Source organism: Lactuca virosa, chromosome 4 (assembly GCF_052849685.1).
Source record: "Lactuca virosa cultivar CGN04683 chromosome 4, Lactuca_virosa_CGN04683_v6, whole genome shotgun sequence".
NCBI lineage: Eukaryota > Viridiplantae > Streptophyta > Magnoliopsida > Asterales > Asteraceae > Lactuca > Lactuca virosa.
The window spans coordinates 376,617,024-376,634,105 of NC_136429.1; the positions used below are offsets into that span (position 1 = coordinate 376,617,024).

A 17,082-nucleotide genomic window follows, 5' to 3' on the forward strand; every position below is an offset into this window, starting at 1 on the left:
CAACCCACAAATAATAATAATAAATTTATTAATTTCATCATCCAATAATAAATTTATTAATTTCATCAACCAACAATAACCCTGATTACCCGTTCCCGTTATCCTCACTTTACGTCCCTAAACACCTATCATAAGGGACCTAGTCTAAGGATTTTCATCGGGGTGACAACACTGCTTTAGGGATTCCTCAGCAATTTATGTCAAATAAGGCAACCATGAGGGGGATGGAGTACACCAGCGAACATATAGTTCACCAACACCTACAGGTTGCGAGCCTGCTAGCGTTCCACTGGACTGTCTAGAAAGGTCCGTGGTCGTCATCTATACTCCGCTAGATGACTACGACAATAATAACAACAACAACAACATCGACGCCTCTCATCATTTTATCACACATCAACTATTTCATCTACCCATGTTTTACCCAACATATTTGTAGATAAAAATACATATATAGTTTAAAACTTGTATAAAACATCTATTCAACACCCATCTCAAATAAACAAACAATATATATACACGTAACACGTATTTTATAGAAAATACTTCATATCTATGTGTAAGAAGAAAGTGACTACACACTCACTTGATAAGACGGTGATTGGACAACACTTCGTCTCTTAAAACAATCTTATTCGATGAAACCGGGATGTTTTCTCAAAAACCGGGCTTCACGAGGGCAGATTTTTGTCTCGAAAAACTCTTTGTTGGGATCTTCGGGCTCTCTGGGGCTTGCTTACGATGCTAGGATGGTACTCTAGGCTTGGGGATATTTAGTGTAACATAAAGGAAAGTAGAGGGTGAGAGAAGTGAAAATTGTAAATAAAAATCGGCTGGCTTCGATCGCTATTTATAGTGGCTAATGCCTATAGTTACGCTGGGCGTAACTTTATAGTACGCGGGGGCGTACTGCTTCACCAACCATTACGCTGGGCGTAATATCGAGTACGCTGGGCGTACAAAGGGATCATCTCGGACGCGTCAAGGCTACGAACACGTGTGCACCATGCGAAGGAGTAGGGCGACGTGGCTGACTCCGGATCAAATACGTGCAAAGTACGCTGGGCGTAATCTTTATGTATGCTGGGCGTACTCCTTCGGACCAGCCTCGAAGTTTGTGCACAGAACTTCAAAAATTCATATCTTTCGCATACGACCTCCGTTTTTGACGTTCTTTATATCCACACGTAGGTGAAATTATGCTCTACAACGTTTCTTTAGACTCCGTCGGCAAATTTTGACTTTATTTTTAAAGTTATATTTTTAACAGACCGGGACAGGAAAAGTCCGTTAAAAATTCATAACTTCTTCATCCGACGTCCGTTTTCGTCTGTCTTTTTACCGTGGAACTACTATCAACAAGATCTTCGATTCTCGTTTTAGTTTGTTTCGGCTAAAAGTCACTCGATCTAAAATTCGAGTTTCGGGCTGCATACTACTAAGCCGAAACTTAGAAAAATAATAAATTCCTCATACGAAGTCAGATTTGGACATTCTTTTTATGCACGCTCTCGATTTAACGAACACTAAGACTTTCGTTTAGATCACTAATGCTAAAAAGCACTTTATCGTAAATTCACTTTTTACGTCACACAGCGTCGTGTCGGTTCTATCGCGAAACTTCGACAGGTCATAACTTCTTCGTTATAACTCGGATTTCGGTATTCTTTATATCTCCGGAATCCTTGTTTCAACCACTACAACTTTCTTCATAGATATCGGGTTCATCTAATATTTATTTTCGACGCTTATTTTTATCCTTAACTTATTAAATCATAATAATTAAGTATAAAACACATAATACTCAAATAATACATCTTATTATTTCAAAACAAATTACAAAGGTTGACCTAGACTATTACATCATCATTCATGCCTAGCCTAGAAACACGGGCGTTACACACTTAGACAATTAGACTAGAATAGCTAGTTGTCTATTATGTGGAATGTTGTTATATTTTGATATGTATATATGGAGTTGAGGGTGGACCAGCCTTGTGTTGTGGCTAATAGATTCAGGCGGACTAGCTTTATGTTAAGGGCCGAGGGAATACAGACCAGCCACATACTGAAGGCTATATAGGGCGGACCAACTATAAGATGAAGGCTAATACATGTATGCATTGTATATATGTTGTGGTATGTGGTATTTTGAGGGAATTCACTAAGCCTCGGCTTATAGATGTTGAATACCTGCTTTATAGGTTGTTCTTCGGATCGAGGAAAGGCTCCCGTGTGAACGTACTTGCATCGAAGACAATAAATAATATTTAAGACTTCCACTAAGACTCACTTTTATAATTAAATATGTAATATGACATGTGTAAGACTTATAATTTGAATAAATAAAAATGAAAATTTTGGGTGAAAAATCAGGACGTTACAAGTTGGTATCAGAGACCTGGTTTGAGAGAATTGGATAAACACTCGTGTGATTTCAGACTCAAACTAAGGATCTGAATATCGTAGCAAATCTTTTTATAAAAGAAATGGTACAAAAAAGAAAAAATATGTGATGTGCATAGTTAGGTGGAGCTCAGAAAGGAAACTGATTCCCAAAATATTCATATTGTTATTATCTGTAGATATATGATCTATTAGAAATGCATGCTAGTGTAAGGCTAAGGATCTTTTCAGGAATTATTAGTTAGAATTGTCTGATAATTAGGATGCCTTGTAGCCTTATGAATTTCTTTTATGTGCTACTTGAATCATGGACTGATATAATATAATTACTAAGTATGTGATTTAGGGTTGTACATAATTAGGATTCTATGTCTTAGAATGTTTAGTTCAGCTTTACTTCCTGTTCCTCGTTTGGTTGTGGGCAAGGTTGTAAAAATCGTTTGGCGGTCGACTAGCGATAAGCGATTAATCGGACTAGGCGGGGTTTAATCGGAGATTAATCGGGGAGCCTAAATTAATAATAAAATTATTTAAAAAATTAATATTTCCTAAAAAATTAAGTATTTGAAAATTTACAATTTAAAAATTTTGTAATTTTGAAAATCTTAGTATAATATTTTAAAATTTGAAAACTTAAAATATTGAAAATTTAAAATTCTGGTCTAATATTTGAAAAAATAAAATTTTTGAATTTTTTAAATATTTTCCGCACATGATCGCCGAGACGGTGAAGTCCAAGTTTGACCGATTTTGACCAATTTCCGCCAAGCACCCTAATCATAATCGGTTCAAGGCCGCGAAGCGATTAATCGGCCGCCATGACCAATTTCTTCAACACTGGTTGTGGGATTATGGTAGAATTAATTATTCGACTGCCTATCCAATCCTGGATTACGTATGACTTGCATACGGGAGGCTACTATCTGATCTTAGGGAGATTTCTTACAATACAAGAACTCGGATAGAAGGAATCCTAGAGGAAAGTCTAAGAAAGTGAGTAGTTATGTCCTTGTATCACTAGGTGTGTGAAAAGGCATATCGATAGAAGAGTGTGGTGACTTAGGAACCTTGGAACAATTCTTGGATCTAGTATGGATAGGTGTGGAAGGTAGTATGGGCCCGAACTACTAGAAGCATATGATCCATACAGGAACCAAGAAAAGTCACAAAGTTACTAAGGAACTGGAAAGGATTGAATGTTATCTCCAGATAACTCAATAAATTTGTATTAAAATATTCCCATTTCCATCTTTAACATGGTAATGATCACTCGAGCAAGCGGTTCTGGTTCTGGATCGGACGGTTCGGGTCGGGTCCGATCGAGTCTGACTTGCTTGATTGGATTGAGGCAGCAGTGACAACAGCTGTAAGAGAGATGATCCCAGAAATTTTCGGAACTATCAAAACGGATCTAATCGCTCTGTTTGACGAAAGGTATGTTGTCGTTGCTAGTACTGATGGTGTTGTCGCTGCTACTGTTGTTGCTGCTACAGCCTCGCCTTGAGATAAGGAAATGCCTTATCGAGATTTCAATAACACCAAACCCCCAGAGTTTGATGGTGTTAGAGATCCGATTGCTGAAATGAGATGGATCTCAGATGTAATAGGATGCATCTATACTTGGGCTTGCCCGGCTAACCTAAAGATTAGGCATGTGCAACATCTCCTCTGTCATGGAGCGAAAGACTGGTGGAACTTTGTCAAAAAGGATTACTCACCGACGGAGAAGAACACGATGACCTGGGAACAGTTTGTGGAGAAGTTCAGGGATGAATATGTTCCACTGGTGGAAAGAGAGTGACTGGCTCAGGAATTCTTGTCGCTCAAGCAAACAAATGAAACGGTGACAGAGATCACTAAAATCACGCAAAGATCATTTTTCTACCCCAAGTCTGCATCCTCGGAACAAGTGAAAATGTCTAGATACATGAGTATGCTCAAGACTGATATCAGGTAGTTTGTGTCGAATAATCGATACACGACTCTGACAGAGATTCAAGGACATGCTAGGAGGAGAGAGATTGAGTTGGAAACGTAAACGAAGGAGAAAGGTCAGACTTCGGCTCCATCACAGCCCGTGGCGAAGAAGTTTAAACCTAATGATTCAAGGTTTGGACGTCAGAAGGGATGCACTTGCAACAAGTGCATAAATTTTCACGACGGTTTTTGTTGAACAGGACCAGGGTGCCACAAGTGTGGCAAGGAAGGGCATTATGCTAGGGACTACAAACAGAACACGCACGTCTATTTCAATTGCAACCAGTTAGGTCACTTCAAGGCTGAGTGCCCCCTTCTGAAGCAGATAGGTGTAATGCAAGATCCAACACCTGCAACCATGAGGATAACCGATGGACACCATGATAGAGTTAAAGCCCTAAGGGCTAAGGGGTGAGCCTTTCAGCTTACAACAGAAGAAGCTAAGGAGGCACCCGACGTCATAGTTGGTACGTTTCTAGTCAATTCCATGCCTACTTTAGTATTATTCGATTCAGAAACAAGTCATTATTTCATATCACTTAAGTTTAGTAAAAGCTTTGATAATACCATAGGAGATTTAGATCATCCTCTAAGAGTAGAAATACTTGACGATGGAACAGTTAAGGCATCAAATGTTTACTGTAATTGTACCTTAAGAATCTACAACAATAGTTTCCCGATAAATCTTATCCCCATCCCTATGTGAGTTACGAATGTAATTGTAGGAATGGACTGGTTGGACTAATTCGAAGACCTAATTGATTGTAGGTAGAAGTGGTAAGGGTTCGGACTCCAAGTGAGGGAGAACTAACTATCCAGGGCGAGGGCTCGAAGAGCGAGTCAACATTTTGTTCTGTTGCAAGGGCTTGGAAATACCTACAACATGGTTGTGAGGGATTTTTGGTATATATGATCGACACTCAAAGGGAGAAGAAGGAAATCATTTCAGAAGTACCAGTAGTTTGTGAATTCCCTTATGTGTTTCCAGAATACTTACCTAGTATGCATCCATAACGTCAACTATAATTTAGGATCGACTTAGTTCTCGGTGCAGCACCTGTAGCCAAGGCACCTTATCGTCTCGCACCCCTAGAGATGCTAGAGTTGTCTAATCAACTTCAGGAGTTGATGGAAAAAGGATTCATTTGACCTAGTATTTCTCTGTGGGGAGCACTAATTTTTTTTTGTTAAGAAGAAGGATGGATCACACAGGATGTACATAGACTAAAGAGAACTTAACAATCTCATGGTGAAGAATCGTTAACCATTTCCTTGGATTGACGACTTGTTCGATCAACTCCAAGGAGTATCGTGGTTTTCCAAGATAGATCTACATTCCAGATACCACCAGATGAGAGTAAGAGAGGAAGATTTACCAAAGACAACCTTTAGAACTTGGCATGGACACTATGAGTTTGTAGTGATTCCTTTCGGGCTCACTAATGCACCATCCACATTCATGGACTTACTAAACCGAGTATTTAGACCTATGGTTGATCAGTCGGTAATTGTGTTTATCGACGATATCTTAGTCTTTTCAAAGACTCAAGAGCAGCATAAGGAGCATCTAAGAGATGTATTCGAGGATCTAAGAAGGGAGAATTTGTATGCGAAGTTCTCCAAATGCCATCTTTGGTTAAGAGATGCCTAGTTCCTCATGCATCTTGTCAACCAAGATGGTATTTTAGTATACCCAACCAAGATTGAGGCAATAATGCGATGGTCGGTCCCCAATACCCCCTTAAAAGTTCGAAGCTTTTTGGGATTAGCAGGGTATTATAGAAGATTTATTCAAGACTTTTCCAAGATTGTGGTGCCAATAACCCATTTAACAAAAAAAGGAGTTGCTTTTCGTTGGGGTCCTGATCAACAATTAGCATTTGAAACATTGAGGCAAAAGTTATGTGAAGCTCCACTATTAACTCTTCCTGAAGGTGTTGATAACATGGTAATTTACTGCGATGCATAGATCCTAGGTTTCAGAGCCATCCTCATGCAACAAGGTCTAGTAATCGCATATGCCTCAAGACAGTTGATGACTGACGACACTAATTACCCAACATATAATCTGGAGCTAGGAGCAGTGGTCTTTGCTCTCAAGATTTGGAGGCATTACTTGTATGGTGTACAATGCACCATCTACACAGACCACAAAAGCCTAAGATACCTAATGGATCATCCCAATTTAAACATGAGGCAACGTCGATGGTTAGATGTAGTGAAAGACTACGACTACAAGATCTTTTACCACCCGGGTAAGGCCAACGTAGTAGCTGATGCATTAAGTCGGAAGATGACTAGTATGCCGATGAAAGGAATGTGCTTAAGGATGACAGTGATCACCCCAGTGCTAGAAATGATCAAGCAAGCTCAGAATGAAGCAATCAAGGAAGAGAAATGAAAAAGCGAGAGGATTGCGGGGACAATCTCAACTTTTGACATAAATTGCCGTGGGTTACTAACCCTGCATGGCAGAATTTGGGTTCCCTACTCTGGTGGAACTCGACAAGTACTGATGGATAAGGCACACAATTCCAAGTTCTCAATTCATCGAGGAGCTACAAAGATGTACAGAGACCTCAGACACAGTTACTGGTGGCCCTATATGAAAAGAGATATAGCATGGTATGTCGAAAGGTGTTCGACTTTTCAGAAGGTCAAGGCCGAACACCAGATGCCCCATGGGAAATTACAACCCCTGGATATCCCGATGTTAAAATGGTAACAAATAACGATGGAATTCATCTCTAAATTACCAAAGACTCCTCGTGGTGTTGACACTATCTGGATGATAGTGGATAGATTAACCAAGAGTGCCCACTTCATGCCTATTCAAGCAAGTTTCTCGGCAGAGAAACTTGCAGAAGTGTACGTTAAGTAGGTAGTCTCTCGACACGGAGTACAAATCTCGATAATCTCTGATAGAGATGTTCGTTTCACTTCTCGGTTGTGCAGGAAGTTCCATGATGAGCTGGGTACCTAGTTGCATATTAATACATCTTATCACCCTCAGACCGATGGGCAGAGTGAATGAACTATACAAACTCTCGAAGATATGCTAAGGGAATGTGTACTTGACTTCGTTGGAAGTTGGGATACATACCAACTGGTAGCAGAGTTCTCGTACAACAATAGCTACCATTCCAGTATTGGTAGACCGTCCTTCGAGATTCTTTATGGGAGAAAGTTTTGGACACCCATATGTTGGGGAGAAGTTGGCCAGCGAACCACGGGAAGTACTAATGTTGTGATCAATACTACGACGCTTATCCAACAAGTAAGAAAAAGACTAAAAACTGCTCAAAGTCGGTAGAAGAGTTACGCAGATCGATGAAGTTCAGATCTTGAATTCCTAGTGGGAGATTTCGTACTTCTCAAGGTTTCACCATGGAAGGGTGTCATTTGGTTCCTGAAGAGGGGAAAATTAGGCCCTAGGTACAGCGGACCCTTTCAAGTTATTGCTCGAGTGGGGAAGGTTGCGTACTATTTGGATTTGCCAGAAGAGCTGAGTCAGATCCATAACACTTTTCATCTTCCCAATTGAGAAAGTGCATTACGGATAAATCTGTAATCGTGCCTTTGGAGGACATTCACGTAGACGAGCCCCTGAACTACGTGGAAAACTGGTAGCAATCCTACATAGGAAGACAAAGACTTTACGCACAAGGTCTTCAGCTTGGTAAAAGTCCAATGGCAGCACCAGAAAGGATCGGAATGGATCTGGTAGCCAAAAGAAGAGATGAGGAGCAACTACCCATAGTTATTTTGTTAGATTTCGGGGATGAAATCCTGGTAAGTGGGGGAGAGTTGTAACACCCCACTTTTACCATTACTGTAGATTGTAATATAAAACGATTATTATATATTTGATTTGGAGATACATTACTTATTAACCTAATTAATCTAAATTGAAGTCGTTGTAATCGTAAAAGCGAGAGCACAAAGTTAGAACGCCCAAATCTGCCTTCGTATGAGGAAGTTATGATTTTTAGAAGTTTCAGCGTACCAGTGCACGACATAGAAACTTAAATTAAGATCGGTCGATTTTTAGGAAACACAATCTAAACAAGAGTTGAAGATCTCGTCGATACATATACGTCGATATAAGTCTGGTGGTAGCATCGGAAATGATCGGAATGGACCTAGCATCCAAAAGAAGAGATGAGGAGCAACTACCCAGAGTTATTTAGTTAGATTTTTGGGGATGAAATCCTTATAAGTGGGGGAGAGTTGTAACACCCCACTTTTACCATTACTGTAGATTGTAATATAAAACAATTAATATAAATTCAATTTGGAGATACATTACTTATTAACCTTATTAATCTAAACTAAAGTCGTAGTAATTGTAAAAGCGAGAGCACACATAGTTAGAACGCCCAAATCTGACTTCATATGAGAAAGTTATGATTTTTAGAAGTTTTAACGTACCAGTGCGCGGCATAGAAACTTAAATTAAGATTGGTCGATTTTTAGGAAAAAAAATCTAAACTAGAGTTGAAGATCTCGTCCATACCTATACGTCGATATAAGGAGAGTCGAGAACGGGTATCGTATGAGAGAGCTATGATTTTTACACATACTTTAACAGTTTAAACCTACAAAAATATACTTTAAAAATAAAGTCAAAATTAGTCGACAGAGTCTAAACAAAAGTTGTAGATCTCGTCGATAGCTATGTGTGGATATAAAACACGTCAAAAACGAAGCTCGTACAGCGAAGTTATACAAATTTTAAGAAAACTGAAATTATCGCGTGCAGGCACGCGGGCAGCTTGCGCGGCATGCCTGAACCACCACCCGGATTTCAATACGTGTCACCACCCATTGTTTTCCAAGTCCTCAATTCCGACTCGGTGCGCTTCGCACACCCAACCATGTGCGCGGCAAGCACCCCTTCCCAACCTCTAAAAACCTCTGTTTTCAGCTCTTTTTCTGCACACCCTTCCTTCGATTCTCTCTAGAATACTTTCTAGTTTTTAGCCCTTTACTCCCTAGCTCCCGGCCACTCTAGCGAGGCCCCGCGGGATCGAAGTGACGACAATTAGAAGCGCTCAGGTCAAAGTTTTGCCCGCATCATCCCGGTTTCGCTAGAAACTCTCTGTAAGTTAGGCTACACTTACTATGCTATAAGTGTAACTTATATTTATATTCATAGTCGTTGTTATGATGTAACATTCTGTTTATTTAATAAATGAATATATAAAAATTGATGAACGAATAGTCGCCCTAAAACCAATAATATTTAGCGGAGAGTGGTTTCGGGGAGCCAAATGATATATTTTTGGCTTTCGGGGGTTAAAGTGTAATTTCAGACTTGTTTTGCAAAGGATTTTAGAAGTCAGGGGATGTTTGTTATTATTTGGGCTTAATATGTAAGGATTTATGGAAGCAGGGGCTGATTGGTAACATTTTGGACTTGATTTGAAAGACGTTTCAGAAGACGGGGGCTAAATTGTAAATTTTGGAGTTGGTTTGCAAAGATGCTGACGGGGAGGGACCAATTCTGCCATTATGGCAATGTGTTTATGGTGTCGGGTATACAACCCTTAAGGGAACCCTAACCCTAAGAGGAGCAAGCAGCCGCCACCACCTTATCTCTCACATTTGCGGCCGCAAACCTCATTACCCCCCCCCCTCCACCGCCGTTCGTTGTTGCTGAAGCAGGAGACGTAACCGAACCATGAAGGAGCCATCGCCACCTCCCTCGTTTCCTGTTGCATCGTCGCTACCACTTCAACGATGGTTCCACCGCTATCTTTTGTCGCTGTTGGTTGTTGCTGCTTTCCGTTCTCATGTTGCCATGTTCCAGCCACGACCGGCGGTACCTTCCCAGCTGTCTTCACCTACGAATCCATTCCACATCGGCTAGATGCCACCGATGTTGTTCCATTGAAGATCAAGATTCGCCACCACTGTCGTTTAGAAGGCTGCTACATCCCGTCGACGCCCTCCGTCCGCCGCATGCCACCGTGAAATGGTGGCTGAGTTTGATGACTCGTGAAGTTGAAGTGTATTTGGGTGTGTTTCCATTATTAGTGTGGTGTTATTTGGACGGAACTCTCGGGAACAGCCACCACCACCAGGTGCCACCGCCGACCACCACAAGGGTGGTTGTGTGTGTGATTATTTTGAGTGTATGTGTTTATTTGTGGTTATTTCATTGTAAAATGTAATTAGGAATTGGAATAATGAAAAGAAATCCTAATCGCCACCGTGAGGTGGTGGCTGCCGCCACCAGCCGCCGTGATGGGTGGCGGTGTGCTTGTTGTGTTTGATTAGTTGGGATGTTTGGACAAAGGGACTAAAACCCTAATGGGCCTAAGGAAACCCCATTGGGCTTAAAGATCTAGTTTTGGGCCTATTAGGCTATGATTGGGTTGGAAACCCTAATTAGGGTTTAGAAAACCCTAATTAGGGTTTAGAAAACCCTAATATTGGATATTTGGATTTGGACTTATCGGGACCCGCATTTTGGACCATTGGAGTGAAGTGATGACTCAAGCCCAATTTCATTGTATGTTTGGACTTAATTGATTAAGTCCTTAATGGATTAAGTCCATTATGGGTTAAGTAGGAACACTTAACCCTAATCATCATTTTATGTGAAAAACCCTAATTGGGTTTGGATGCTTGTTGGGCCACTTATTGGACTAAGCTGCGATGGGCCTTTGTGGGCCAATTGGGAACCCATTTATGGACTAAGGGAAATTATTGGGCTTCAGGATAATACCCATTAGAAAGGCTTGGGCCCAATTTGGAAAATTAGGCCATAAGTGGGCCATGATTAGGCCTTGAGGATTATTAGCTATTAGGTCATCAGAATGCCAATTGTTTGGGCTAGAATAATTGGTTGGGCCTTAAAATAAGTCCATGTAGAGGTTTGGGCCCAATTTGGAAAATTAGGCCATATGTTGGGCTCTGGCCCATTACTTGTCTATTGGGCCTTTGGTGTGAGTTGGACCTTGGGATTGGAACCCAATTATTAATTGGGTGTCATTTTGATGTTGACGGTTCGGGAATCTGTCAACCAGCAATGGGAGTTTTATCCACGGGACTTCAACAGTGCCAGGTGAGTCTTCTCACCATACCAATGGGTCTAAGGCACCAAAGCCGGCCTATTTTATGATATGTGGCCCACTAGCTGTAGTAGAGATATGTGGTATGATAGTTAGCTTTATGCTAAGTGGTATGCTAGTGATTATGTAGTATGCTTTTGACTATGTGGTATGTGTTATGCTAGTTGTCTTTGTGATACTTGCATGGAAGACCATGGGGGAGCCCATGACACTTGGATGTAAGACCATGTGGGGGAGCCCATGGCTGTCCGGCAGGGAAAGACCATGGGGGAGCCCATGACACTTAGGTGTAAGACCATGTGGGGGAGCCCATGGCTTCCTTATGCAGGGATATGTGGTAGATATAGCTTTTATAGCTAATGATATGTGGTAGAGATAGCTTTTATAGCTAATGTTATGTGGTAGAGATAGCTTTTATAGTTAATGATATGTGGTAGATATAGCTTGTATAGCTAATATGAGATGCGATATGTGGCAGAGATAGCTTGTATAGCTAATGTGATATGTGTTATGTGGATTATGTGTGGGGTATGCTCTAGGGAACTCACTAAGCTTTGTGCTTACGGTTTACAGTTTTGGTTTCAGGTATAATCGATTTGGAAAAGAAGGGCTCAGGTTGATCGTAGTGCACGCACCTATGATTTCCGTAATGAATGATTTTGGGATGAACTCTGATAAATATTTTACTTAATAATGATTTGGAATAAATGGTATCAATGTTTTAGCTATATTAAAAATAAAATTTTTACCCTTGATTTTTGGGTCGTTACATATGAATATGTAAATAAATATTTTTCAGTAATCCCAGTAATAATACTGATCAATCTACTTATAGGGGAGGTTTCTAGAATAGTCACGTTGGCTTGGTTGTTGGATTTCATAAAAGTTATATGTCGAAATGATCCTGCCTCCTAACTATCCCGCCTGGTCGATTCTTGTTTGATAAAAATACTGGTATTCCTTGGGATTAGTGTTGGGTCTAGCCTACGTTTCCAGATTTCCCTAAGGACTAATAAACTCTAGTATTATAGGCTGATACATGTTGGACACGTACTCGCCAATTGGATTAACATGATAAATGTTAACCATCTGAGACACTATCAAGGTGAATTCTTCTCACTATATTGTATACTCCAGTATGTATCCTTTGTATGTTAGGATATAGTTACCCTGTAGTATGTACTTAGGCAATTAGACTAGGATAGTTAGTTGTCTGTTATGTGGACTGTTATTATATGTTGATATGTATATATGGAGTTGAGGGAGGACCAGCCTTGTATTGAGGCCAATCGAGCGGACTAGCTTTATGTTAAAGGCCAATGCAAAGCAGACCACCCACGTGCTGAAGGCTATATAGGGCGGGCCAACTGTATGCTGAAGGCCAAGGTGGGGACCAGCTATAAGCTGAAGGCCAATACGTGTATGCATTGTATATATGTTGTGGTATGTGGTATTTTAAGGGAATTCAGTAAGCATCGGCTTATAGTTGTTGAATAATTGCTTTACAGATTGTTCTTTAGATTGAGGAAAGGCTCCCGCGTGACTGTAATTACATCGAAGACAATAAATAATATTTAAGACTTTCTCTAAGACTCACTTTTATAATTAAATATATAATATAACATGTGTAAGACTTATAATTTGGATAAATAAATATGAAAACTTTTGGTTAAAAATCGGGACGTTACACACATGTTGTACACAAACTTCAATGAAATATTAACGATTGTGCAGTTGAATAATCTCTTGGTGAGAATTACAACTTGCAAAAAGAATTATGCTAAAGATATTCAAGACATGAGAAAAATCATTGTGTGATATTGGAGATAAGGAGAACACTTCTGGAAATCATCAACATCATGTCAACGGTTTGAAGAGCACAAATATTCTTCACAAAAAGGGAGAATATTAGAGTTACATTGTTGTGAAGAATCATAAATGTCGAATGCATCTTTCAAGCAACTTTTGTCGAAGACCAAATATTGCAAGACTTGTCTACTATAGTTGTCTATATAGAACTGGTCATCATTTCCATATATCTTTTAATCATGTGTAACATTTTCATGGTTGTCTAAATGTCGAAGTCTACACATGTATTTTGTGATCAGTCGATGGCACTTGGCATGTTGCCTATAAATAGTGTTGTATGTTAGAGTGTCATTAACGCTTTCCGCATACACTCACTTTTACTCTCTCAATTCACTCTGTAATCTAACCTACTTCTTTGATCAATCATTGAACTTACAAGAATTATTTACACAATGTGTTCTTGCATTTTACTTCATTTGATTCGTTTAATTGATTTCATAACTCATCAAAATGAACATCTAAATATTCTAATCCAAACGAGTTTACTTTGAACAGAAGAAAGCGAAAAAGATTGACACCAACCTTCAACACATCTTCAATCCAAAACCACGAAAATCGGACAACTTCATGTGCCAAAATCTTCCATCTCATGAAATAGATTTGATTTAAGCTATTAATAAATGCAAACATACTTTCTGTTCTAGAATTTGTCAAAAATAAAAGCCTTATTAACAGCTCCTAGACAACATTTTCAATAAAAATAATCCCTAATTACAAAATTAATCACATCTTAACATGATTCGGTTATAATCTCTAATTACAAAGTTAATCATATCTTAACATGATTTGGTTGGTTGTCTTCCTGTTTTACCCCTACGAGGATAGCATGTTTTACCCCTATGAGGATAGTAGGTACTCAAATGATCCTCCAAGAATTGTTTGTGCATCATCGAGATCATAATCGAGACTCTTAAAACATTTTAGAATGCATAATCATAAACCCTATCACATTCTTTAAGCTCTTCAGATCAATTACCTTTCAAAATAGCCAATTCTTAGTAACTCATGTTTTTTTCATCTGAACATATGAACTCTCTGGAGTTTTTTATTAAATAAACACATGAGTTTAGTTTTTGAACTTTTGGAAAAATCAAATATATAATAAACATACATAAGTTATTAAATGTATATAAAAACAAAACATAATTGACTAATGTATGCAAAATAAATCATAAATAAGAGTATGTATAAAAATAAAGTATCGAAAAACATATACCAGCGGGTCAACCTTGACATTTCGTGTAAAATCCGAACAAAATTAATGGTTACATGTATAAAAGTTTTAAAAAACAAAACTTTGTTACCGTTGTTCTAGTACATATTTTTTTTTTTTTTTTTTTTTTTCACACAACCCTTAAAGTTAAACCAATTCGATTTATGCCTTTCTGAGTCTATCTATACAGTGTACACTCAGTTACTTGAATCGGGACAGCATGGCCCACACTCGCAGTAAGCCAAATGTGGGCAAAACTCTATAACCACCTCAAACTTCGCTCGCTTTGTCTTTATCGAACACCGATATATGTTAGACCCCGACGAATCCCATCATTTTCCCGCCGGCGCCACCGCGGTTGACTCGTCGTCAAAGTTTCCGATGGATACCGACGGACGTCATCAGCAGCTAATCAACCTTTCCAAGCTACAATCGCGAATGGACCACGTTCAACGCTTCCTCTCCGATTCACTCAACACCAATACCATCATCGGAGAATCGCAGATGGAGATTGTCTCCAAGGAGATCACCTCCGCCATCAACCAAGTAATCGTCAATGGAGCCGCCCTCCTTTCCTGCACCGGACTCCCAAAATCAAAATCAGAAACCCCCAATCTTTCCGTACGGACGACAAGTTTGACTTTTGATTCGAAACACTCACCGGAATCCGATTTGATTCTGAATCATTTGAAGCACGATGTTGATTTAGGGGTTCCGAAAACCGAGGTTTTCGGTGAAGAAATTAGAGACGACGATTGGGATATTGTGGAGCTTGATGCTGTGGAGCTCCTAGCAGAACACTTACATTTCTGTGAATTATGCGGTAAGGGTTTCAAACGAGATGCGAATCTTCGAATGCACATGAGAGCTCATGGCAACAAGTTCAAAACCCTAGAGGCGCTTTCGAAGCCTGAGAAATCAGGACTGTCTTCTTCTTCTGAGTTGACTCGTGGTGGTAGAACGCGGTTTTCGTGCCCATTTGCTGGTTGTACCCGAAACAAGCTGCACAAAAAGTTCAGACCTTTGAAATCTGTGATCTGTGTGAAGAATCACTTCAAGAGAAGTCATTGCCCGAAGATGTATTCCTGCAATCGATGCCATAAGAAGAACTTTTCTGTGCTTGCTGATCTGAAAAGCCATTTGAAGCATTGTGGGGAGATAAAATGGAAGTGTTCATGTGGGACAAGTTTTTCAAGGAAGGATAAGTTGTTTGGGCACATGGCTCTCTTTGAGGGACACATGCCTGCCATGCCGGAAGAGGTGGTGGTGGAGGAGGATGAGAAAGCAAAAGGGGTAGCAGTGGCACCGGCACCTGCACCAGCACTGGCGGCAGTGGTGGTGGAAGATGCAGAAGGTGGTGGTGGTTGTAAGGTTGCGAAGGGGATGGATTGGATCGATAACACCATGGATGATGGTTTTTTCGATGGATTGGGTTCACTTGATGATGACTTTTGCATGCAGGAGCTTCTTGTTTCTTCTAATGGATGTTTCGATTGGAATTCGTAGGTCTTTGATCAGATCAGGTATATGTTCTAAAATTGCCTTCATGTTGTATAATATTAATATTCTCCTTGGTTTAAATTGGAATAAAGTGATGTTATTTATGTTGCTTTTTGGTGCTTATCCACTCTTGTTACATGATATATATAATTTCAATTTGTGGCGTTAGTAATCAGAATATTTTGTCTGGATCTGTTTGATGTTTGGCTTTATATGGAATGCAAAGCACATCTATTTCCCCCTCTAAATTCGTGCTTGGTTTCTAAGATGCATACCTTAGATCAAAAAATCATTTTTTCCAAGTTAAAAGAGTTGATTTTGAGCAGAAACAAATGCTCCAATCTAAAAGAACTAGAACAGGTTGAATAATGCATCCATGAGGTTTGTTAAAATGCTTCTCTTACAAAACATTCATTCAAGGAACTTGCATCGTAGATGATATTTTAGAAGTGTTGTTGGAAAACATGTAAGACTAATCGGAGTGAACTTGCTACATACACTTGCTTAGCTCGCTATGGGCTCTGGAACACCGCCCCCTAGCTCTCGCTAGGGGGCTCGCTAAGGATGGGTCGTTAGCAGCTTAACGAGAGGAGAGAGAGGCTTGTTCTTGCTTGTGATTGGCTCAATTCAACTCATTTTTGAGTGGCTGGCTTTATTTTTCTTTTTCCAAAATAAACCATATTAAACTTATATTACCACTCCCCAACTTTTACAATACACAAATGCTAAGCCTAAATGGAAATAAAAAAAAACTAAAAAAATTCATGTGACAAGGTGTTAGAAGTATTACCACTCCCTCTAACCTAATGATAATTTCTAACCTAATGATAATTTAGATTTTGATTCTACAAATAAGAAAATAAGAAACAAAACAGTACTAGCGTACTTTCCAATATAAAGTTCTCTTGGCCAAGTTGTGTTTTTAAGATTTAAAACTTACAATTTTATACTTCCAATTTACACAACAACTAATGGACAAAATATATCTCAAAAGATGGTCATGATATTGATTAAGAAAACAAAATCATAATAAATAAA

At 39.5% G+C, this 17,082-nt stretch overlaps 1 protein-coding gene across 1 annotated transcript; it reads left to right on the plus strand.

Annotated features, from left to right (window-relative positions):
* Nucleotides 1-14,766: 14,766 nt before the first annotated feature.
* Nucleotides 14,767-16,153, plus strand: LOC145108770 (uncharacterized). Its single transcript, XM_079045849.1, has one exon. The coding sequence runs from the start codon at nucleotides 14,854-14,856 to the stop codon at nucleotides 16,048-16,050; it is 1,197 nt and encodes a 398-aa protein (XP_078901975.1). The 5' UTR covers nucleotides 14,767-14,853; the 3' UTR covers nucleotides 16,051-16,153.
* Nucleotides 16,154-17,082: the final 929 nt, after the last annotated feature.